The 24769-nt window shown below is 41.3% G+C and overlaps 1 protein-coding gene and 1 long non-coding RNA gene across 3 annotated transcripts; one reads left to right on the top strand and one right to left on the bottom strand.

Moving 5' to 3' along the window:
- Positions 1–1582: 1582 nt before the first annotated feature.
- LOC133366340 (uncharacterized) lies at positions 1583–8460 on the bottom strand. The gene is made up of 5 exons (XR_009758383.1): positions 8372–8460; positions 4756–4833; positions 3958–4067; positions 3047–3119; positions 1583–2340 (listed from the first exon to the last, which is right to left on the bottom strand). It is a non-coding gene; the product is annotated as an uncharacterized LOC133366340 (long non-coding RNA).
- Positions 8461–19080: 10620 nt separating this feature from the next.
- LOC133366160 (growth-regulated alpha protein-like) lies at positions 19081–23235 on the top strand. Of its 2 annotated transcripts, none has more exons than XM_061588948.1 (4): positions 19081–19356; positions 21667–21793; positions 21902–21986; positions 22492–23235. In XM_061588948.1, exons 1-4 carry the CDS (start codon positions 19275–19277, stop codon positions 22492–22494), a joined length of 297 nt encoding a protein of 98 aa, XP_061444932.1. In that variant the 5' UTR covers positions 19081–19274; the 3' UTR covers positions 22495–23235. The 2 variants fall into 2 exon arrangements, with proteins under 2 accessions (XP_061444932.1, XP_061444931.1); XM_061588947.1 differs by having other exon boundaries at positions 19089–19356; positions 22489–23233.
- The last annotated feature ends 1534 nt before the right edge of the window (positions 23236–24769 follow it).

The following is a 24769-nucleotide window of genomic DNA, read 5'->3' as shown; positions in this document are numbered from 1 at the left end:
GTCTATAAACACCTGTGCTGGTGCTTCCAAGACAATGCCAGGTTTATCCTGGTGTTGCTGATGATTCCTGTTCATGATATATATGCTACTTGTGTCTATCTAAAGGCTTCTTGTTTAATGGAGGATGGTCTTGGGATATCCACCAGCAGGCCAAACCCATAAATTGCTGTCGAGAAACAGGGAAACTTATTTTTAGGTGGGTTCCTGATTAAAACGATGTCAATAAAGTCCAAGCATTGCATTGGAGGAGGTGGGTAGTGGTGTTCAGGTCCTTATCCCACCCTCCTTGTATCAGATGTGGGCGTGGGGAGCTTTGCTAGCTGGGTTTGTGCTGAAATGCGGGGGGGGGGAGTCCTCATTTTCACTGTAGACCAGTCCACTTTCCAGAGGTGCTTTCTCTTTCATGGCAGCCTGCAAAGATTTAATTCTGTCCCTTTTGTCATGGTGGCTTTGCATCCCCAGCTGTCAATGCTCTGTCCTATCCCTGAAATTCTTTATTTTAAGACTTTCTGCCTCCTGCTGCCAGAAAGCAGTAGTTTTCTGCTCGTCCAGGCACTGTGGGGGCCTCTACTACAGTGCCACTCCCAACAGCACTCCCCTTCTCTGGTGGTGGATGCAAACACAGTTTCCAAAAGTTAACCTGTTTCAATTTTTAGAAAATATCCTCATGGTCACTGACTTCCTCTTATCTTAGGCTATGTACAGTCTCACCCATTTGTAACACAAAAATGTAGTTTTCTTTCAATCCAGAATTTTTTATGCTCATTCTTCACATGCTGCTTTCAATTTAGATTCATTCTAGATTGTGCTATCTATAAGGATGATACACATTTGAAAATCCTCTCCTTGATTAGGTTATCTATGCTTTTTCCTTCCTGCACATGCCCCAGGTGAATGAAGAAGGGTGGTGATTACAATCTTGGTATAAGCTCATGCACAATATTATTGGGCAGATGTGGATACATCCCCCATTGCTGGGACTGCCTACATTTGCTTTCAAATGGACACACTGCAGGGTACTGCAGTATCAATCTGCAATGAACTTTTATTTTCAGAATGTAACCAGTTTCTTAGGAAATGCTTTTCAGGGGCAAAAAATATGCAATAGACCTAGGTCGTGTGTGGACTTCATAGAAAAAACTACTGTCTCTTTAAATTCTAGAATAAAAAAGTTGTTGGTAACAGCATAAGACTGCAATCCTATGCATATTTACCTGTGAGTAGAGCTCATTGAACACAGTGGAACATACGTCTGTACAAACATGCACATGAATGTGTTGTAACCAATACCAAATACTTTACCACGTATAATGTAGTCCATATTCTATTCAGCCATTGTTTCATTTGTGGATCTCTGGTATTTTCCCATTTGTGTGCTGCCACAGTCAGTTGCAATATGAGTAGATCATTAAAGTACCCAAGAAGAAATCTTCATAGTGTTTAGTAATAATATGTATGATGTAATCTTTTCTAATAATCTCTGAAACTTGCTCCCAATAAGACTGGATTTGGGCCACCCAACCGACATATATATATCATCTATAAGAACGCATGCTTCCAACATAAACCAGCTATTCTCAGATTCATTTTATTTGGCTTTTATTTACAGCACTTTAAAGGGAGTTTCTGTTTAGGAGGGAAGCCTTCTGATATCATTTATGTCTTGGGAGCTGAACTATGTGCTGGTAAGGATGTTTGGGACATCCTCTGTCAGCATCTTTTGAGAGGTGGTGGCCTTTCATATTTGATACCTCAGGTCTATCTGTCCTTTGCTGTTGATGCATTTGGTTCTTTTTCCAACTTCTTTTCCTGCCTCTGGACTTCCCATGATCCTCTCAGGTCTTCACCTTTTCCAGATCCAGATAGCCTCTTATCTTTGATGCAAATGAATTCTAGGCAGACTGTTATCTGTGGCATTTCTTGTTTTTCTTCTCCCGACATTTGTTCCTTCTCCTTCTAAGTTTTATTTAGAGCTGTTGTGGCCCCCTCCAAAATCACAGTTTTGCTTGATCTGGGAGACCATTTTAGGACCACCTAAAATGGGGGGGGCTGATTTGAGATAGGTGAGGCCAAAATAATTTGGCTGGTTTCAAGGGGAAACTCCCTCCCCAATTTCTGTGTGAGGCTAGACAGTGTACTATTTCAATGGGGATATTGCAATATACTAAGTACCATGAGGGACCATAGCTGTAAGTTTGCTTCCAGCGAATTGTAGAGCAGCAATGGCCAAACAAGACGAAAATGCAGTAGTCTAGAAAAGACCTCAGTTTTCACAGTTCTTGCAACATTCTTTAGAGGAAGCTACTTAAGAGCATCAGCCAAGGTGTTTTATTAGATATACTATAGAAAAACAAAGTTAGTTATTCACATCATAGCATTATAGTCACAAAAGGAGAATGTCACAGTGGCTATCCTGAAACTGTAGAGCTCGCTTTCCTTGTACCAAACACTTTTCAGAAATGTTGCGGTTTTGCCAGATTTCATAACTAGGATGCACTTTTAATTTTAAATAAGATTTTAATATGTGCTTTGTTGTTTTTTAAAAACTCTCTCAACCCTGTTTGTCAGAGCAGAACAGAAATGTGCATATAATATTGTGGTCACAGAAATGAGTTGTCAGAGCTCAAGAGCCAGTCATCTTTTTGGAATGAGTATTATTCAGCTAGGCTGCGTGTAAATTAGAGTGTCCTAAATAGCATAGTTATTGTTGAAGACTGACAAATCTGAGTACAAAACCCTTACTCCCCTGTGCAAACATTCCCATTGGCTCAATCTGAATTAGCATTGTCAAATTTTCTTGTTAACAGCTCTGGGGATTAGGCCTAAACTTTTTACTGGCACTTCCTTATTTATTTCTTCACAACTGACAGATTTCCCTTTTCAAGTGAGACTCCAACAAGACTATACATATTCTTTGTATTTTTTCTGTTTTCCAAATGCTGGCTTCATGCCCTAGTCTTGCGCAGAACGTTTCTGGAATTTCCCAAGCACAGCGGTAATGTTATTGCTGCATTTCCAGCGAAGTGGAAAAGACCAGCGCCCTCACCTGTAAACTGAAGCATTCTTACTCACTGGTGTGATCCAAAAGGGACGTAAAACAGTTTTGATCCTCCTAATGACTGTGATAAAAGAAAAGCTTACTCAGATATGTGATAAAATACACTTACTCAAGCAGAGCTTTCTTTGGCCTTACTTCGAGGGCTTCGTTTTCATTCAAATGGTAAACCTATGTCTGGGCTGTTACCATTCAGACTTCAAGTTGGCCGAATACTCCTCCACACAAACAAATTCTCTGCAAATCAAGCTAAGCTAGAAACCTTTCTGACAATCTCCTGGGGGTTTGTATGGTTTTTTGATGGAGAAGCATTCAGCCATGAGAGCCCACACCTAAAGCCTGCATGGCACAGACTGTTGTTGTTATTAACAACAGTTTATAACTGTTATAACTGTGGGTTACAACGGTTTAAAATAAAACTGTTAATAAAATCATTAAAAACAATTGAAAATGAAATGGAAATGGACTGCCTTCAAGTCGATCCTGACTTATGGCTACCCTATGAATAGGGTTTTCATGGTAAGCGGTATTCAGAGGGGGTTGACCATTGCCTCCCTCTGACGCTAGTCCTCCCCAGCTGGCTAGGGCCTGCTCAGCTTGCCACAGCTGCACAAGCCAGCCCCTTCCTTGTCCATAACTGCCAGCTGGGGGGCAACTGGGCTCCTTGGGACTATGCAGCTTGCCCATGGCTGCACAGGTGGCAGGGCACATAACCCCTGAGCCGCTCACTGTGGGGGTGATCTTGACAGCCAGGAGACATGAGGGGGGATTTAAACTCACAGACTCTGGACTCCCAGCCAGGCTCTTTTCCCCACTGTGCTATACCAGCAATTAAAAACAACTAAACACTGGTTTACCACCCCAGTAAAAGCTAAAGATAAGATACTTTCCAAAGACTATACCTGTGGCCACCAACCTTTTCTTTTCTTTTCGGCACATTTGGAATTTTGAGAGAGGGTTGTGGACATAATCAGTGGGAGCTGGTGCTCACTGGGACTGGTAGGGCAGAAGGCTGTAAGTAAGAATGCAGGCAAGTGGTGGTTGGCCAGGGCAGGCAGGATAGTGGGGCTGTGCCCCATTTGCCCTAATGGATCACCTACATTGCATGTAACATAACCTCATCTACTTGCTTCTCTCATCCCTCCCCTAAGTCTCTTCCCCACCCAACAGTCAGAAAGAGAAAGCACACACATGTACATACACAAATGCTTTGCTTGAATCTTGAATGTGCATGATTCTACTTAGAATTCCACCCCCACCCCAAAAAACCCACCATCAGGTTAAAGCTTACGGTGCTAGACTACACAGTACAAATGACCAATCTTGCGCTTGGCAGCACCACAAAATATGCTGATCTGAGGCACGGATCTTAAGGATCTTGATTTTTTTTCATAAGATGACAACAAAACAAATGACAGACCTTCTTTGCTCTCATCTATACCATATGTACATTTAAAACACATTCAACACACGTTTAAAGCACATGATTTCCCCCAAAGAATAATCAGAATTGTAGGTTTTTTTAAGGGTGATGGGAAGTTGTAGCTCTGTGAGAGGGAAGCCGCCGTTCCCAGATGCTTTGGCGGAAGTCATGTGCTTTAAATGTGCATTGGATGCAATTTAAATGTATGGTGTGGATACCCCCTTGTGTGCACAGAGGTGACCTATGATTTGATGATGGTTTTGAGAGGATCCCTTACCAAAATTATGAGACTCCATAAGGATCCATGCCTGGGATTTACACCTTTGTGCCATGGCAGCACTGGAGAGCACCAAATCTGTGAATTTAACAATACAGTCACTCTGGGTTTGATGATGGTTGAGGATGGGGAGAAAACATATAATTTCAAGAGGTAATTCTGCATTGTGGGAGCAGGAAGTGGAGCCCAGAGACTGGCAGAAACAAGTATGATCTGCTGCCAAGCACATACTCCAACTGGCCCTGTCAGTTGCAAAGAACACTTTTCACAGGGCCATAATTTAACTACAAACAGTTATCTAGGTCAGATGATTTGGACAATGCAGTCATCTGACTTCTAGAAATAACTTAATCGGATCCAATAGTACATTTTAGAAGATACACATGTTGGCAAGGAAGTATTTTGAAATAAATGTTTTAAGTGTTGTGGTTTTCCTGTAAGCTATTAATTGCCCTCTCTGATGGGTATGTGTTTCCCCTTGGGGGTGACTCCGCACAATAGTTTCAGTACAAACAATAAGCTGGAGCACCAGAAAATAAATAGAAACTGCAAATGTGAACTGGCTTGCCCTGTTTGATATAGAAGAGATCACTGCACCTTGGATACCTAAATGTATTGCTTTCTCTATCTTCTGTCTTTTTAGTAGTATATCTGCTTTTAGACTAGTCCTTTGAGGAAAAAACCCAAGTCCCTACATTTCTACAAAAGGAAAATCAAGGACTGAAGCAAATGTTAGGATCTGGTAATAAAAGGAGGAATGGTTGTTCTAACCCTCTTCATTCATTATAATGATGCACAGGTAAGTTGGTTGCATTTATATGGGTCAAGGGAGAGTTGCACATATCAGATGGAACAGCAAAATCTTAATACGCCTGTGGATGGCAAAACAAGGAGAAGAGTCCTAGAGTCTTTCTTTAGCACCAGTAATAAGGCATTAAAAGTGGTTATGATAAGTCAATTTGACCAGGCAAAAAAATAAAATAAACTTGTCATCAGGTAGTTGGACCACATCTTGGTTTCAGTGCTTTCTGATTTTAAATGTTGGAAATCTAATACTGCTCAGGCAGATCTATATCATGTGTTGTGGAACTGACAAATTATTCATAGCTTCTGGATGCTTACCATAATATCCAAATAATTAGATGTTATCTGGATTTAAAGCTACTATTAATTAGATCTAAATTTATTGTAGAAGGTGTTTAAACCTCTTGTAAATGACTAATTATGAATCTGTTGGTCTCCACACAGTTGGTTTGGGCCCATCACTGGAAAAAATCAGAGCCTCCAACAATAAGTGAATGGTTCTCAAATGCCTAGAGACAACTGAAATAGACAAATTAACTGCTGATAAAGGAATGGCATTTTAGTTGTTAAAAGTTAGTTGTGTGACAGAAAGATGGTCCCATTTCATTGATTATTGAAGCAAACACAGATATATAAAGCTTGATAGGAGGTTATTCTTGCAACTTATTTTGTAATTGTTGTATAGAATTTAATTTAATGTTGTGCTCTTTTTTGTTAAAAATTACTTTGAAATAAAAAATAGTTTACATATAAAAAAACCCCATCATTAGTCATAAGCAAAATAAATAAAAATCAGTAGACTGAAAATTAATGGCAATACCCAGTCTGTTCTCTACCTAACTGCAATTGCAGGATCAAAGACAAACACATAAAGACATGAAAATAGTATTATCACACTTAGAAATACTTCAGATATTTCTAACCAACCATTTAAAACTGAATGATAAATGAAATATCAAGCCTACACATGACGACCTGTAATGCCACTTTTTGTGGAGTGGTGGAAGCAACTTCAGAAAGGACAATTTGAAGTGGGATTACAGTGGTGTAGTCATCTGGGGTCCCAGGGGGTATTAGATCCCACACGTTTGGGGGGGAGTCAAGTCCCAGCAGGGTGTCTACATCTTTAGCATCCTACAAGTCAATCAGCACGAAAGGGGAGTGTGTTAGCTATTGAGAAGAGTCAATTGCAAGCCAGCCTTTATGAGTTCCTACTTCAAAAAGCCAAGGCAAGTTGTGGAGAGGGACAATTCTGTAACAGTAGAAGAGACAGTGAATCCTGATGATAGCATCCCATCTACATCATCCAGCAGTTTGGTAGCAGCAGGAGATACACGTGTAGACAGACACTGAATTGCTACTGAAACAATATATCTGGCAGTGAGAAAGTACAGTTAAATTGTGACAGTGATAAAGAAGCAGAAAGCGATGTTCAAGCCTGGGCAGATTCTTTTATAGTATTAGAAGGTTGTATAATCTTACAAGGAGGTGCGGCCATGACTATCACGGAGGGACCCTGCACTTCTGAATTTGCCACTGCGCTACTGAGTGGGAAAGTGTTGTTGGGAAGTGAATGTGCTTAAACTTTCTTCAGCCAGCTGGTAGTTCCACTTCAACTCCCTACGTAACTGAACATAAGAAGAACCTTGCTGGATCTGGCCAAAGGCCCATATAGTCTAGCACTCTGTTCTCGCAGAGGTCAACCAGGTGCTTCCTTCCCCGTGGAGCTATAGTCACGTTTGCCCTCACAACAGTGGCGGCCAGTGCCCATTGGGAGAGGTGGGCAGAAAGCAAGGGGGCCAACAGTAGATGGAGCCAGAGGCCATGACGGGCAGAGCCAACTAAATCTAGTTTTGTACCCATCCTCCTCCCTGCCCTTCTACAAGGGCAACACTGAGACTAAGCAGGAGGAAGCAAAGACCCAGAGCCACCTTGTGGAATGGTAGAAAGGAAGGAAGGAAGGAAGGAAGGAAGGAAGGAAGGAAGGAAGGAAGGAAGGAAGGAAGGAAGGAAAGAAAGAAAGAAAGAAAGAAAGAAAGAAAGAAAGAAAGAAAGAAAGAAAGAAAGAAAGAAAGAAAGAAAGAAAGAAAGAAAGAAAGAAAGAAAGAAAGAAAGAAAAAGAAGAGTTAAGACAGAGGTTGGTGAGGCAGTGCCCTTCTGCCCTAATAGACCAGCCTCACTGCCTCACAGACACATCTAAAATCTAAGGGTTATAGTCAATTAAGTCTGTTAACTTCCATGAGACTACTCTAAGTAGGACTAGCATTGAATACCACCCATAGGTTTGGAGAAGTGGCAGGGAGGGGGAAAAGTTGTGTACCTCCTGTTTTCCACACACACACAAAAAGCCTCTTCCCAACGCTGCTTGTCCACACAACCAGTGGCAATTTGTATTCTCATGCTCTCATTTGCATGTGAGTATTTTTGCCTTTGGGCAGTTCCGGCTTTATTTGTTGGCAAAAGAGCTCTTTGCGTCAGTTAAGAACCTTTGTCTTTAGGAATAATGGGGAGCCAACTTTTACATGAACAAATAATTTATCATTTTGTATTCCTTCTTAAAGAATTCCTTCCATTCCTCTTTCCTTTGAGACAAATACAGGAGTTCAATGCAGTCTAATGAATTATTAATTTTTTGTGAATTCTATTGGCCTCCAGCTTCAAGAGAATAACAAATTTAAGTTACTTTAAAAAAAAAGACCTGTCAGTTTTCCAATGAGTTCTAAGAGCTGAGGGTTTGGGGGAGGGTGGGGAGAAGCAGGTCATAGGAACAGCAGGAAATCAGCATCATGAATCACTTGCGCATGTCTGTTACCTGCTTGTTTGTAAGATCTTAATGGACTTTTGCTGGATTCTAGTTCCCAGATTATAGGTCGAGGAGGGAAAACTCCACTCCATTTTGACTACCTGATGAACCAGCTGACACCAATTACATTCAGCTTACATCTTGTTAACACTTGTCCAAAGAATCTTCTTTAAAAGGTGCCATGTAAAATTGATATGTATTGATTTATCCATACATATATTTTTCTTAATATGCTGTCGCACTGTAATCACATGACAGCTTTCTAAATGCTCCGGGATGTGGCAGCGGCAGGCAAGGTGATGCAGGCTGGCCAGCAAGTGGGCAAGGGAGAGAGGCTGGTCAGCTGGCAGCCAGGTGAGGCAAGGGGCAAGTCAGCAGCGGAGGTGGCATGGGGGGTGGCAACTGGAGTGGGGAAATGGCAGGGAGCAGCAGAGGATTCAGTGCAAGGAAACAAGCAAGGCAGGTGGGTGAGGACAGGTCAGCACCCGAGGAACAGAATGAGCCAACTCGAGGGGGGTGAGCGAGGGAATGGGGTGCCTGTGCTTCCTGTGCCTGGAGTTAGGTGGTGGGGTTGGTGCACGAAGCACTCAGGAAAGGAAGCTCCTATTTATGTATATTTATTTTATATTATGTATATTTATTGTACTTTCCATATATGAAGATAATAAAATTCAGTACGGGAGGGGGATAAATTAAAAGGTGTCATGTCTGGCAGCTACATAAGATGGATCTTGGTGGCAAAATATAAAACTGATGCTATGGGTGGACGGTATACAATTTCCGCATCCCATCAGCGCAGGATTTGTGCTTGCACAACAGGACTTTCCCCCCTCTCCTCCCCCACATGCACTGCAGGCCTTTCCCACATCTGCTCTGTAGGCTTGGAAGAACCCCTAGAACAGATTATTGGGTGTACAGGGGAGGAGGAAAGGGGAGTTCCATTGCAGGAGTGGAAATCCTTGCGCTGATGGGACTGTGACTTAGCGCTACTCTGGATGCAACTCTATGGATTTATCTAGAGATGCTCAAATACAACAAGGCATTGTGCACAGCTAGTACCATGAGTGGGGATATAATGTGCTGTAGGCACAGCAGGCAGACAGAGGAACACATGGCATAGTTTACCTTCATCTACACTGGGTGCATTGTGTCTGTGTAATTTCAGGTATTACTATCAGCTAAAGATCTAAACTACAAAAGACTACCTGAAGAACCACCTTTCCCCATACACACCTACCTGCACATTGAGATTGCCCGGAGAGGCACTTTTTACTGTGCTTCATATGTCTGACAGCTACTTGGAATAGAGCATTTGGGGTGATCACACCAACTTAGTGGAACGGTTCGTTCATGCGTATTAGGCAGGCACTACCTGTATTTATTTTTAGACATCAACTTAAGGCATGTTTAGTCAGACGTTCCCAGACATATGACCCAGTTTTTGTGTTATTTGATTTCTGATGGTTTAAATCTCATTCTTATATGTTATGCTGATTTTATTATGTAGATCACTTAGATAAGTTTTTTTCCCTTGATGTGTGGTTTACATATTTATTAAATAAATAAAAACAATCAGAGTTGCACTATATGGCTTACTTTGGCTTGCATATGATGCCCTGGCTTTGCTTTCCCATCCATGTTGTTCACTTTTCTGGACCCAACTGCATGCTAGCAAATGATCATCAATGGGAGCAGGGAATAGGTTTCTTGATTTTACCTTTTTGTCCCATGTGTGGTTTTGTGCACATATATCAGCTATTAGGAAGACTACCTGCTTGCACTCTTTGTACTGGACTGGATTAGTCCATGGTTCATGTTCAGGCTTGTTTTATATTTAAAGCTACCTTTAATATCTGCTGTAATTCTGACTGTGTTGGTTTTACATCTGCTGGTTTTGTGTTACACTATTGCTTTACCGTAATGTTATTGCTATGTAGACTGCCTTTAAAAAAAAAAAAATCCATTCTAGGAACACAGGCGTATGGGGAGCTGTCTTATTATTGAGATAGACCATTGGTCCATTTGGCTCAGTACTGCCTTCACTGACTGACAGTGGCCCTCCAGGGTTTCAGATAGGGTTCTCTCCCAGCCTTACCTAGAGATGCTGGGGACTGAACCTGGGACCTTCTGCGTGCAAAGCAGATGCTCTGCTAGTGACTTACAGATCTTGCCCACTTTAATATGCATATAAAGTTTTTATTATGCACATTCCCATTTTAATATGCATATTCCCATTTGCAAGTGCGGCAGAAGGGAGCTTTGTATAGCCATTTATTAACATATCGGCGTGCTGCTTTTGGAATTGCACATCTAGGGAATCATGCCTCAGTAACATAGTGTCCTGTTATCAATATATACTTCAGCCATGTGTGTCTTTTTTGGTGGCACGTGTAACAAAAAGTTGTTAAGCACATTACTAGAAGAAGAGTGTATCTAACACTACAGACTTGAGCTGATTTAACAGCCTCTCCTTCTTTCCAGGGATTCCTAGAAAACACAGTTCCGTGAGGGAGCCTAGGGATATCTAGAGAAAGGGCTCAGCACCTCACCGAACGCAGACTCTCGGGATTTTTTTAGCTATGACAGTTAGAATGGCAGAAAACCAGTTATACTATGCAATCCTATACAGGAATCGTGCAATGTCAATGCAACATCCACCAATTCCTGGACTCATCCAGCCCAGAGTGAGAATACACACCAAAAACAAAATACTTATAACTGACAGATCAAAGCAAGGTCTGTTATTCGGTAGTCTAGAGCAGTTTACCTTCATCAGGTAAAAATGAAATGCTTGTATTTGGTAGGTAGACTGTAAATGTTGATATCTGAGAACTTATCTTCATTTACTTTTTAATTTTTTTTATAAATCTCTTTAAATTCTTAAACATTTTAATACAAAGTGTAGAATACAAAACACACTTCAGATCAATACAGATAAATGTGTGGAAATCCCTTGTACAGCTGATCTGACACAAAAGTATTATAAATACAAATCTCTACATGTGACAAAATCACAAGTATATATATAATTTTCCTTCTCCTAGTTTCATTACAATAATTATAGCAGCAAATAATGTAATCTTATATTTATTATATCTAGTTCTCTTTTAATGTATGTAATTACTGGTATCCATTTTTAAAATTTCTTCTTTAAGTATTTTAAAAGACCTCATCATCAGAGTTAGTTTTAACACTTCCAATTGCTCCCAGATTTTCCTAAGTAATTCAAGTTTTTTCTACATTTTTGCAAACAATATCCTAGCCATTGTTGTTTTTTAACACTCTCTTGTCCTTCTGTATAATTTAGAAGGCACAACAAAGGATCAGCCAGTTCCTAGATATTAAACATTTCATTAAGTAATCTTTTCACCATTTTCCAAAATGACTGAGTTTTACAGCAATGCCACCACATGTGCAAAAATCACATTTACTTATTTGGTTCTTCATGTACACAGGAAAACCTCCTTTAGCTCAATGTATCTGGGAGAGATGTTGATTCCATTTCAATATTATCTCTAGGGCTAATGTGCTTATATCCAGATCATTTAATTTCATTCTAGTTATTGTTCAGGAGAAATGTGGGATTTAAAATGTTTTTCTTAAATTAAAAAATCTATTTAAAATTTTCAGAACTCTTATTTTTATTTTATTTTATTAATCATCAGTTATTAATCTACCCTGCCGGGATAGTTTTGCTCCTCAGCAGGCATATCTTTATAGATTGCACCATAAATAAATCATACAGATATATTCACAACCAGTGGCAGCATGCACTTTAAAGTGTATCTGTAAGAATGGGTCAAGAGTACAGAATATTGCCTACAAAAATACAAAGTTTGGGGTATAAATGCAAATGCAAGCAAAGATATGCTGATAATTGCATTTGCGGAAATCCTCAAGTACTGTGCTGATAGATGACATTTTATAAAGTTCAGATATAATCTTATTCACGTGTCTGATTTTTTTTAAAAAAAGTATTATTTTCAAATAATACAACAAATATAAATGCACATAATCAACTGGCAACACAAATAAACTGATGTCTTGGGAATGCACTGACAATAGAGTAGAGCCCCGCTCATACAGCGGGTTACGTTCCGGACCCCCGCTGTAAAGCAAAAACCGCTGTAAAGTGGATCCCATTGACTTACATTGACCAAAATGGCGCCAGGCGGCAAAAAACGCTGTAAAAGCGGAACAAGCACTGTAAAGCGGGGCCTTTCTACAATTCACAACCGCTGTATTAGCGGAACGCTGTAAAGCGAAGCGCTGTAAAGCGGGGCCCTACTGTATACGTGCACTATCAACTATTTGGGAGTCTTGGAAAAATCTGATTCAGTGTATTTATCAAATAAACCCTGACTACTCTGAAACAACGTGTATTATCCATTCATACAGTTGTTCATAATTGTCCAGTGGATGCCTTTAGAAGTCTGCCTTTGCTGTGCAACTAATAAAGCAATTCCAAACTACACTACTCAGGACTCGGGGGGGGGTTGCTTTAAATGTATCCAAAGTGTGAGGAAATCAAGAGATGTTCATGTGATCCAGGCCAAGCATTTCATGGCTTAAATTGTTACACAATTTCCAATTTGCCTTCCATGACTTACTTTCCACCTAACAAAAATAGTAAAATAATAATAAAAACACTTCAGAAAGCCTCTTGAAAACCTTCAATTTTTAAAAAAGTAGGCTGATTCTCTAAAAGAACATGGATGGCCTTGAGAGCGTTGGCTTCAGAATCTGACAAGTGAGAAGGAAAGGGAGAGACAAACATGCCAGAGATAATTTGAGATAAGTCAATGTGCACTTCAAATTCTTGCCTGTAAATCAGCAGTAACTCTGTTTGTCACAGCCACACTATTTACAGCATTATGATACTCCTTTAAAGAGCCATGGCTTCCCTGAAAGAATCCTGAGAAGTATTGTTTGTGAAGGGTGGTGAGAGTTGTTAGGAGACCACTATTGTCCTCACAGAGCAGCAATTCCCAGAGTTTCCGGGGAAGAGTGATTAATTGTTAAACCACTCTGAGAAGGAAATGAGTGTAGCTCTGTGAGGGGAACAGCGGTCTCCTAACCGCCATCAGCACCCTTAACAAACCCTTAACAAACTACAGTTCCCAGGATTCTTTGAGGGAAACAATGGCTGTTAAAGTGCTTTAAATGTGTGGTGCAGATAAAAGCCAAGCATCTGAAAGATGCCAGAGATCCCACTGCAACTTTTCTGAGTGTTTTTTGCCTTCCAGAAGTTGGCAACCATTTTGTATAAAGATGAATTTCTGTACATTTAGAATATGAGCCTCTGGTGAGTTTTAGTTAAGTTATAACATGCAAAATAGCATGCACAACTATTGCAACAGATGAGCATTTGTACTTCATAATCACACACACTAATAACAAACTCAGGTGGGAAGTGCCTATAAGTCTGGAACCAAAACAGGGTTGCTGAGAAGTAACAGGGAGGTAGCAGCGTGCTTGGGTGGGGGGAATGGAATAGCCTCATTAAACTCCTTACTAAGGATGGGGGAGAAATTTGATTCAGTTCATATTTAAAGGTGAACCTACCTAATTTGCATTTTCCAAAATAATATGTGAACTGAAAGACAGCCATCCTTTGAAATTCACACTTCTCTGAATTTTGCAATGCAGTTCTCCAGCCAAGGCATGTGTACAAAAATGCATATACTAAGGTAAAGTGTTGCATATAAATATATTATTGGTGGGGAAAACCGCTTTGCAAAAATGTGTATATTAGGCAAGATTGCATAGAAAAATATCTATATTTAGGACAAACTTGACTTAAAATACTGGTAGATTTTTATGAGGACCTTTTAAAAAAATGCAAAGTGGAGTGGAAATGTGGAGAACTGAACTTAAGACTGGATACATAAGAAACTGAGAGGAACTGAAATTGACACATTTGTCCATTCCCTACTCCTTACAGCTTGGAGCTGTGTTATTCCGGAGGAGGGCAGGACTGGAACACTGAACAGGAGAATTCCTGCTTGGAGATGAGACTACACTGCAAAATTTTGTTGTAGAGCCAACTTGCTCCCTTGAATTGTGAACTCAGGAAAAGTAAAACAGGGTCATCCAAAAAATGAGGTAGTGGCTGGTTTCCACATAGGGGACTTTCTGGTAGGTAAACGCTAGTACAGATGTTTGTAAATTACAAGATAAAGGAAAAACAAAGCAAACCTGAAAGGACCTGCATGCCCCTGATGAAACACATTGGACATTCTTCACAAAATAAATTTCTACCTTCTAGCACCGTCCTGAAAATGCCAAAGCCTTGGTTGTAAAGAATGTCACTGGCCTCTTCTTTCAGAACCTTTCCTTCAATTTCCCCAAAGACTGCTGAAGTCAAATCAAATGAATAAAAAAGACACGGGATGGTATATACACAGATCATTTCCACGGAAATAGCCAGATTTGAACTCTCTGGTCAAATGCCAGAGATAGTTGGATAAGCCAAACCCAACATTATCCTTTCTTCTTCTGCCCTTTACCTAGAGATATGTGTATCTGGATACTAGAAAACATCTTGCATCATAACCAGACAAGGCATTTACGGAGGCCTGCTAAATCAATGATGGGAAGTTTGTCAGTTGTGTTGTTCATGTGTGGGCCAAGCATGTCGACTTTCAGCCACTCATAACTCAGACTCAAGCAGAGCCAAATAACTGACATTCTATTTTTAACAAATTCCAGACTGGTAGTCATGTTACGTCTGTGTGGGCTAATGAGGCAAAATCAAGGAGGCGTCTTGTGGCACCTTTAACAAATTTATTATAGCATAAACTTTTGTGGTGGATACATCTGATTAAGTGAACTGTTCTCCATGAAAACTTATGCCATAATAAATGTATTAGTCTGTAAGGTGCCACAAGGCTCTTTGCTGTGTTTAATGGTGGCTGGCTGAATTTTTTTATTTTGGAAAGTTGCAAATATAGTCACACAAGAAAGAAATCAAAACACATTTGAAAGGGCCAGAATGGGACCTGAATGATTAAATATGAATATAGTAGCTATTAGCCTTGTGTATTCCACTGGGTCATCATGGGGAGTTTGTGTACAAAAACTAACTTGCAGATTGGGCCATAAATTGGTTATAAGGCAGGGAGCTGTATCATAAGGCAGCTGTTACTATGATGACACAGCAGTTTTTCAGAATCCTGATCTGTGGGTCACATTTTTTGATGTTTTTCAGAATCCTTACCTGGACTCACAATTTTCAATATTTTTCAGAATATTGACTGAGGAGTCACGATTTCAGCAATGGGTGAGCTTCACCCTGGGAAAACCAACTTCATGATCATGGTATGACATCCAGAACTATTTTTCTGCCTCCATTTCTCTCTACCAAAGACGTTCCATTTCAAGGAGTATTTTCAGAGGTGATCAGAACCTGGCCATAGTTTGGTGGTAGCGCACGTATTTGCATAGAGGGGATCCTGGGTTCAATTCATGGCATCTCCAATTGAATGGGTCAGGAAGCAGGTGAGACTCTGAAGAACTGCTGCTAGTCAGACTACACCAAGAGTAGCCAATGTGGTGCCTTCCAGATGTTGTTGGACTACAGCTCCCATCAGCCCCATCCAGCCTAGGCAACGGTCAGGGCTGATAGGAGTTGTAGGTCACATCCACACTATACATTTAAAACACATGGCTTCCCCCAAAGACTCCTGGGAGCTGTAATTCATCCCACACAGAGCTACAATTCCCAGCGCCCTTAAGAAACTACAGTTCTCATGGCAGAAGCCATGTTGTTTAAATGTGCCTTAAACATATGGTGTAGATGTGACCTGTAGGACTATAATCTGGAAGGCTACAGGTTCCCCATCCCTGGACTATGGTTCAACGTAGGGCAATGATCAGGGCTGATGTGAGTTGTAGTTCAACAAAATCTGGAGTAGTCAACAATGGGCTAGATGGACAAATAGGCTGACCTGCTATAAGGCAGCTTCCCATGATCACCACAGAGTAATGAACTTCAAATCTACACCTTTAATTGGGAGACAAATTATGGAAAATAAATATATATCTCCTTGCAAAACTATATTTACTTTCTCAATTTCCCGTGAAGTGGAATCTTTGCACATCCTCCTCTCAACCACTTAGTAATACTCTGTCATTTAAAAACCAGGAGAGACATTTCCTTATTACCCAATAATGTGATTTTATTACAGTGGTAAATGCCATTCTGTTATATGCTCAAGGAAGCTTTATAAATAATAATCAATTTATAATATAAAACAATTCATGTCACATTTAATTATTATTTATCTAATTTATATCCCATGCACCACTCCACATACTTTGGTTAGAAAGCTGGTTTGGAATATGTAGCAATTTAACCAATCATCTTTACTACTATTTACAAACCTTCCAATCAATAAACCAGTCAAATGGTCTAAATTTGATGATATATGAAATATAGCTTCACTGCAAAATATGGACACAATGGGACATCCCAGAGCCTTGCCATTCTGCATCTGAACATGCATGAGTGGCTTTGGAATTTGTAGTTGATTTGAGAACTGATGTCGATCCCTCACCTCTGCCATGAGTTCATGAGGCAGCCTTAAGCAAGCCACTTCCTCCAGCTCAGCCCCTCCTCCACTTGCCATTCTTGTTGGAGGAACATGTTAGCTGTCCTCCAATAACTGCCCCCAGTGGTTCACCAGAAATGGTCCAGGGTTAAGTTGCGGTTGACACTGTGCTGTGGCTCATCGCCCTGGGATCTCTCCTTCCTGAAGGGATAAGATCAAGGAATCTGAGTCAGAAGGGGAATTGCAGGTAGGGCCAGCCCCAGAGTCAAGTCTGCAAGATGAAGCCGTGACATTGATACCATTGATGGCCTAAGGATGTGACATTGCAATCATCTGCCTTGGAGGACTCCATCACAGAAGCCTCAGTACAACCAGAATCTCCCCCATTCTGTTAGAGTAAAAACCACTGGAGCAAGCTTGGCCCCTTTAACTGAAGAAGCAACTTCCTGCAAAGGCAGAGTTTGCAATTGAGATAGCATTGCTCCTGTACAAGGCTCAATCTAAGGCTGACTTTTGATGAAGCAACATCAGAGCTCTGCTTGCTTATAGAGGGAAAGGGTAGTATTGATGGCAATAGATGACTAGATGGGTATTTCTGCACTGGATGTGGAACACTTGATCTAAAATGAAACAAGAGAATTCACAAAATAGGGAAAGACTTCTGCTGATTCACTAGTGATGTCACTACCACTGTCCAACAGGTGTATGTGTCACAAAATATCTAGGTTCAAGTACATATGTCTCAAGTATGGTATAGTGACTAGGATGAGAGAGACCAGGGTTCAAATCTCCACTCAGTCCTGAAGCTTCCTGGGTGACCTTGTGCCAATCATTGTCTCTCAGCCTAAACTACCTCACAGGGTTGTTGGGAGGATAAAATGGGAAAACCATGTATTCAACCTTGAGCTCTTTGGAGGAAAAGTGGGAAATAAATGTAATAATAATAATAAAGTGTAAGCATTCTAATTATGTGGTTTGTGGATTACACCTTGATTTGGGGTATTGTTAGAGTGGATTTGGAGCAAGTTTCTGCTCATCAGACCTGGGGAGTCTGCTTTCTCAATATTTTGAATTTGAATACTTCAAAGGGGCACCACAAGGCACAAAAACAAAAAGAAATCCAAAAGGTGCAGGAGGCAAATGGATTCAAATGGATTTATACAAGCAGTATAAAGCCCAGCTTTTTGAGCGATTTTATCTCCCTATTGGGATGACTGTATATCTATTGCAGTTTTTTAGATACAATTTTGTTCCAAATAGAGCCACTGATCTGCTGCTTACTATCATGGTTCCTTCTCTGGCTTGAATAGGATCAAAGTAATGTTTAGTTGATTTTTTAAATTATACATGCGTTAGTAGCTTACTGATGCCAGTGTCTGTTATCCACACTTCTGTTGTGAATGGCCACTTTTAATAACATAATTATCAGTGCTGCATTTAATTTCTTATTGACCGCAGTGTTTGCATCCCCCTCTCAAACCACGTGTTACTCTGAATAACATTTACTCCATAATAAATTTGTTGGTCTCCAAAGTGCCACAAGATTCTTCGTTATTGTTATTGTTGCAATTGTATATCCCACCTTTCCTCCAAGGAACTCGAGGTGGTGTACATGGGTCTGCCCCTCCCCATTTTATTCTCACAACAACCCTGTGAAGTAGCTTAAGGCTGAGAGATTATGATTGGCCCAGTGAGCTTCATGAGTGCGTAGGGATTTGAACCATGGTCTCCCAGATCCCAGTCCGACACTCTAACCACTGCACCACGCTGGCTCTACCGCTTAAAAGAGTTGTTGACCAAGGAAATCTGCGAAGGGGTTCTGACCTCCTCCCATACCTGGGATCAGAGCTTGGAAAAGTTACTTTTTTTGAACTACAGCTCCCATCAGCCCAATCCAGTGGCCATAATGGCTGGGGCTGATGGGAGTTGTAGTTCAAAAAAAGTAACTTTTCCAAGCTCTGCCTGGGACCACAGGAACTTCTTGAAGAAGGCCTCTTTCTCCACACACTGCTACTGAAAGTGGGAAGCAACAGAGAGGCTGGCCGCGCGACGAACTGACTTTTGCCCGCACGTTGCCTTTTGCCGTCGGGCTGGCCCGCCTCCAAGGATTCCCCGGATCCCGTTGGACACCGGCCAAGGAGAGCTTCCGCTCCTCCCTTACGTGATCTGTTGGCACGACGCCTGGCCCTCGCCAATGCAAGGGCAGCCCGAAGGGGCGGGACTCGACAGCGCCACCCTGAGACACCCCCGGCGCGCAGTCACTCCTGCACGGCGGCCGGAATGCCACGCTAGGTCTCGCCCGAGGATAAAAAGGCTGCTGGAGAGATGGAGCAGCTCAAAGTGCCTTTGATCGACCCAACATGAACCCGTGCCGTCCAGTCTCCTGCGCGACCGCCCTGGTCTTCTTCTTGCTGTTAGCCGGGAGCGCTTTGCAGAGCCAGGGTAAGCTAGAGATGGATGGGTGGCGGCGTGGAAGAAGGGGAAGGGGCAAGAGTCCTCTGCACCGCTTTGCAGGTCTGCTGGGTGTCTCTTGCTCCCGCCTTCTTTCTATTCCGACGATCCGTGCTGGTGGGAATTGCATACAGGACGGAGGATTCTAAGGATGTCCTGGATTCCTGGAAGCTCCGCTCGCCTACAGTCCTTTCCATCTATCGGGTGTGAGTCGGCTATGAGAAAAGCTACTCTGGACATGCTCGGAGGCACTCTTTCCTTTATATTCTGTAGTTCAAAGCCTAGTTTCGGATTGGAATCCTGGCTTGGATTAAGCCAGAACGGATGGTTGGGAGAGAGAAGGCGGACCAAACCTAAGGTCTCTGGAGGCGGGCGTAGAGATGGCTCGGAGCAGTGCACGGCTTCTAAAACGGGAGGGGATGGGGCTCAAAGTCACCTAGCGAGGCCATGCTTTCAGGTTGGGAGTCCGTAAACCCAGCCCCCGATGCGTGTCACAAGCGTTTAGGATTGCTATGATGTGAGGCAAAGGAACTCTGCTCATGTGGAAAGGAGCTCTTTACTTTAAGGCTGTCCACGTGAAAATTATGTTTTTGCTGAACGAATAGGTGGTGCAGGAGTGGGACTGTGCCATTGTCTCTGGTCCTGAACTATGCACGTTTGGTGGTTAGTGCAAACGAATAGATCCTACAAGCGTGCATGCAACATATACACTTGGGCTTTCTTCACACCATTCATTCAGTGAGTGTTGTGCACTGAGCTTACAGGCATGGAGTGTATATGCACTTAGGTTCTACTCACACCATTCTGAGTGTTACTGAGGTTGGGAGCAGTATGATCCTGTTCCCTTTAGCTAATATTTGAAGTGGGGTTTGCTACTCTTATGTTCCAAGGCTAATTACACAATGGTGAGATTCCAAAGGACTTCATTTGGTGAAAATGACCACACAAAGAACTTAGTTGAGATAAAACCTGGAAAATATGACTGGTGGGTTGGGTGCTATCAAATCCTAAGAACCAGGGATATAAAATCCTAATATAAAAGTTAGGCATCTCAAGTCCAGTAACAGTAAAAATTTGCCTAACTTTGATTGGATGGTGTCTATTATGTTTGAAGCATCTAATTTAGAGCTCCACTCTGAGGTTAATAAGATGGTGCTGGTGCTGTGAGCAAAATTCCCTGAGGTAGGTGTGTCCCCAGCTGCAGAATTGCCATTCCTGCAGTGTTTATGCTCCTGAAAGAATTATGGCAACTCTTTAAAGCATGGAATGTTGTGTTTGATTAATCTCTTCTGGAGTGCTCTTTCTACAAGATGCATAAACTACTTTAATCTCTGGTGCTCTTTGGAGAACCAGAGTTGCTGTTGGCTATACATGTACAGAACCTAGCATGCTCCTGGGCACTAAATGTGTTGTACATAATATACTGCTACTTATTAAGTTCTGAGTGAAGGGAACATGCAGAGATGAATTCCTGAATGAAAGGTGCTGTGTTCAAGTCTGAATGGAAACAGCACAATTCTATCTTTTGTCAAATATGTGTGAGCTAGTTTGAGGCTGTGCAGTAAATTCACTTTGGACGTGCTTAAGATATGCTCTCTTACTACCATGCATGATAGAATTGAAGCGTAGAAAATAAGTTCCTTGGGCACAGTCCTGGCTCAAATTCAACTGTAGGAATGGGACTGCTCTGCTCCAATTCAACATACATCTTTCCCCATTTTTGAAGGCTGAAATATGAAAACTGATACTCTCAGTTCTGTTGAGAGTTGCAGTGTTGGTGAGCTCACACTTCAGAGGGCTTAGGAAGCTACACTTCCTGGGGGCTGCTTGCAGCCTAACATGCTGCCATACTGATGGCTAAATACTAGAGGAGCCCTACGGTCCCTTCAACAGAAGGCAAGTTGTAGAAGGGCTTGGTTTGTCATGATTATGGTAACATGAATCGTGAAGGTGTGTAACAGTTTAAGGAATACTGTTTAAGAAACAGGTGAAGTTGGTGAGCGATTGGAATACTAAATGATGAAAGGCAAATGTTCCGTTGGAAACGTTGACAGTGCTGTACTACTGATCTGATAAAAGTGTTTAATGCAAACAAACAATTTGCCCTCTAATATGGATTTAAGCTTTGAGACAATGTTTTGTATTTTTATTATTAAGTATATTTTTAAGAGGATTTATGACCCAAGGGAGGTTGGTTTAAACATTCATTGTGGCTGCACTATACATACCTTCTTGGATGTTTGCTTCTCGGTAAATATGCCATGAATTGCACTGTTAAGTTCCTGTTTTCTTCTTCCACAGCTGCTCCTCTGACAGGGGAGTTGCGCTGCCAGTGCATCCATCTGGTCTCCGGCATGATCCCACTCAGGAACATTGCTCGTGTAAATCTCATCCCTGAGGGACCTCATTGTGCTGTTTCTGAAGTTATGTGAGTGTCCTGAACCTGGCCAGTTCCTTTCTTGCAACTGTGTGCTGCTGTGTGAAAGCCTGTTCACTCATCCAGCTACTTTCTTTGCCCTCCCCACTCTTTTAACAGAGCCACCATGAAAGATGGGAATAAAGTCTGCCTAGATCCCAAAGCGAACTGGGTCAAGATGATTATCAACAAGATTCTCAAAGAGGTAATTTCAAAAAGTGTTGAGAGGAGCTGATTGGACAATTGCTGTATAGGACATTCACTTTCCAATATCATTTAGGCTGCAATCTTACAGTTAAATCTTAGAAAAGTAAATGATATATATACTCAAACAGCCTGGATATAAGATTGCAGCTTTGTTTTCTGTTAGAAAGAAGTGTCTCTTCTCTTGTTTATCAAAGAGCATCGCAGTGTGTGTCATATATGCCCATTAACAGCATTTGTTTATTTCATCAATCCCATCAACAAATGTACGGTAACATAACTTCATTGTTAATTGCCAGGTAAAATGTTTACCTTGCAGACATAGCTCCAACAGAGACCAAGAGATCAATTTAATTAAGGGCAGGCAACAGGCAGTTGATGTATAACTATGGGTGGAAGCATTAAGTGCATGCATGTGAGAGAAAGACCTGCCCTTGATGAAGCAACATCTTTTGCAGTTTCTTATGTTTCATTTGCATATATATTCCAATGTCTGGTTTCAGCAGTAACACAACAACTGTGAAGGAAGCACTGGACATGGATACAGAGCAGTAACAGAAGATGTGTGTGCAAGAGTAAAAGTTACTCGAAAGCCTCTGGGCAGAAAAGCTGCATGTGAATTCTGCTTTTGATCACCTTAAGAAATGAACCATCAACTACCGCTTTACTACTTTCCACTCTTATTTATTATTATTGAAACCTTTTTTTAATGTATTTATTTCTACCTCCTGTATATGGTCATCTGATTGAGTCAGTATACTAGATGTCACTGTTATGTAGTCTGTGAAACCAAAGGACACTAAATGTGCATCTCACCACACAGATGCCTTTTTGGTTATTTTTAAGAAGTTGTAACCCGCCCGGAGCACTGTTTACACAGTGGAACGGTGGGATATAAATACTCTCTTAAATAATTATATAAATAAAATGCCAAAGAGTACCATTCAGCAAGCAGTTCTTCTCTGCAGTCTGCATTGATATGAAATTGCACAAAAACACTGGCATACTTTGGGATTATATATTTATTGTAAAAGTACAATTCACTGAAATCATTGTTGAAAACCTGGCTGTGAAATTATAGAATGAATATTTACTTTGCTTGATGGGTGTATTAAAATAGGATTTTTTTTTAAAAAAAAAGCTATTTATGTTGAAACTTTAAGAACAGCAATGTTCTATATCAGATATTTTTTATGTCTTCATTGTATGGCATACTGTCATGCTTATTCTCTAAAAGATTTTTTTTATTGTGCTTTTTGATTAGGAAAAAATTGTCTCATCTATTTACACATTTATATATGGAAATAAAATAATTTTCTAACTTTAGTGCATTTGAACTACATTTTTCTTTGGGGATGAATTAATTTTTACTGAATTTATTTCTTTTTTATTTAGAAGGTATTTTATATACCACCCATTACAATCCATCTCAAGGCAGCATACAAGTTAAAATGAATAAAATAGTCGACTCACAGGAACATAAATAAAATGCAGCTGATGACCCAAAGGGCACCGTTAATTAATTCCTGACCTTGAACCAATGGCAGAAAAGGCTTGATTGCACAGATATGTTTTTAACAAGTGCTGAAATAAGATCAGGGTGAGAGCTTGCTGAAGCTCTGAGGGGAGACGATTTTATAAGGGGGGGGTGCTACAGAGAAGGCCTTTCCCCCCTGATTGCTACTAATCAGGATTGTGGCCCAACCAAAAAAGGTCTTCTCAGTTAAGCACAGGCAGGAGAAGGGAGATTGGCGCTCTTGCATGGGCCAGTTAACTACACAACGTACATTCTTCTTGTATCCAGCCAAGCAGACCCTCAAGGTAGCTTATGATTCTAATACCCTTAAGTGCGTCCTTCGTGCATCTGCTCACATGGTTGCACACCTTCCTGCTACCCATGCATCATAGCAGACTCCTGAGAGAACTGCTGATAAAACAACATAAGCGTACTCTGGTAAAGGGCCAAAACATGCACAACATAAATCCTACTCACTGAGTCATAGGAGGAGTGATGGTTGCAATCAGTCTCCTTTTAGCCTTTTACACACCATCTACCACAATGATTATATATAGTATAAATGAAAATGAATTCTAATTACAAGCAACAGCCAGTATAAAATAATGGAATGAAAATGCAACAATACAGCAAAAGGAGAGGCAGTATGACCCCCCACCCCTAGCAAAGACTGCCTGCTACCTGAAAGGTCTCCAAAATCCAAAGATTTTCACAGGCTTACCTAACAGCCCAAAGATGAGGCCTAGATTAGTTAATGTAGCACAGTCATTTTATACTCTCAGGGCTGGCCTTACTATTACGGAGAATGAGGCAATTGTCTCAGGTGGCAGACCCTGAGAGGACAGCTGTGAAAGCACCCCCAGGCCATTCTTTCTGACCCCTCTGGCCATTATCCTCTTGGAGAACAGAGCTCTGTGTGCCACACATCATGCACGCCCTAAACTAGCTTGGTGCTCTCATGTACAAGGGAGGATGCGGTTGTCACTGCTGATGTCATAAGATTCAACTGCCATTCCAGTTTCTGTATATGGAATGGGTGTGAGGCACCATTCAGGCCTCTGCCTCAGGCAGCAAAATAATTTATGAGCAGCGGAACAGTGGAGAAAGGAACGTGAATGAGACTGACATTTCCTTCATGATCAGAAAAATCACATTCAGAAGAGGAGTCTCAATTATCCAAATCCCATCCTTCCATGTTACATGACCTAGACCAGGGATAGGGGCCTAGATCCAGTCAACAGAATTCCCCCCCCTGCCCATGGACCACT

Source organism: Rhineura floridana, chromosome 11 (assembly GCF_030035675.1).
Source record: "Rhineura floridana isolate rRhiFlo1 chromosome 11, rRhiFlo1.hap2, whole genome shotgun sequence".
Classification (NCBI taxonomy): domain Eukaryota; kingdom Metazoa; phylum Chordata; class Lepidosauria; order Squamata; family Rhineuridae; genus Rhineura; species Rhineura floridana.
Note: the sequence above shows the minus strand (reverse complement) of the source record. Positions and strands in the feature narration are given on the sequence as shown.

Bases quoted from the DNA above. Each gene is read 5' to 3' on its own strand.
- LOC133366160 (XM_061588947.1), top strand. From the start codon at position 19,275: ATGAACCCGTGCCGTCCAGTCTCCTGCGCGACCGCCCTGGTCTTCTTC. The intron at 19,357-21,666 runs GTAAGCTAGAGA...CTTCTTCCACAG, and splicing joins GAGCGCTTTGCAGAGCCAGG to CTGCTCCTCTGACAGGGGAG. The intron at 21,794-21,901 runs GTGAGTGTCCTG...CTCTTTTAACAG, and splicing joins TGTGCTGTTTCTGAAGTTAT to AGCCACCATGAAAGATGGGA.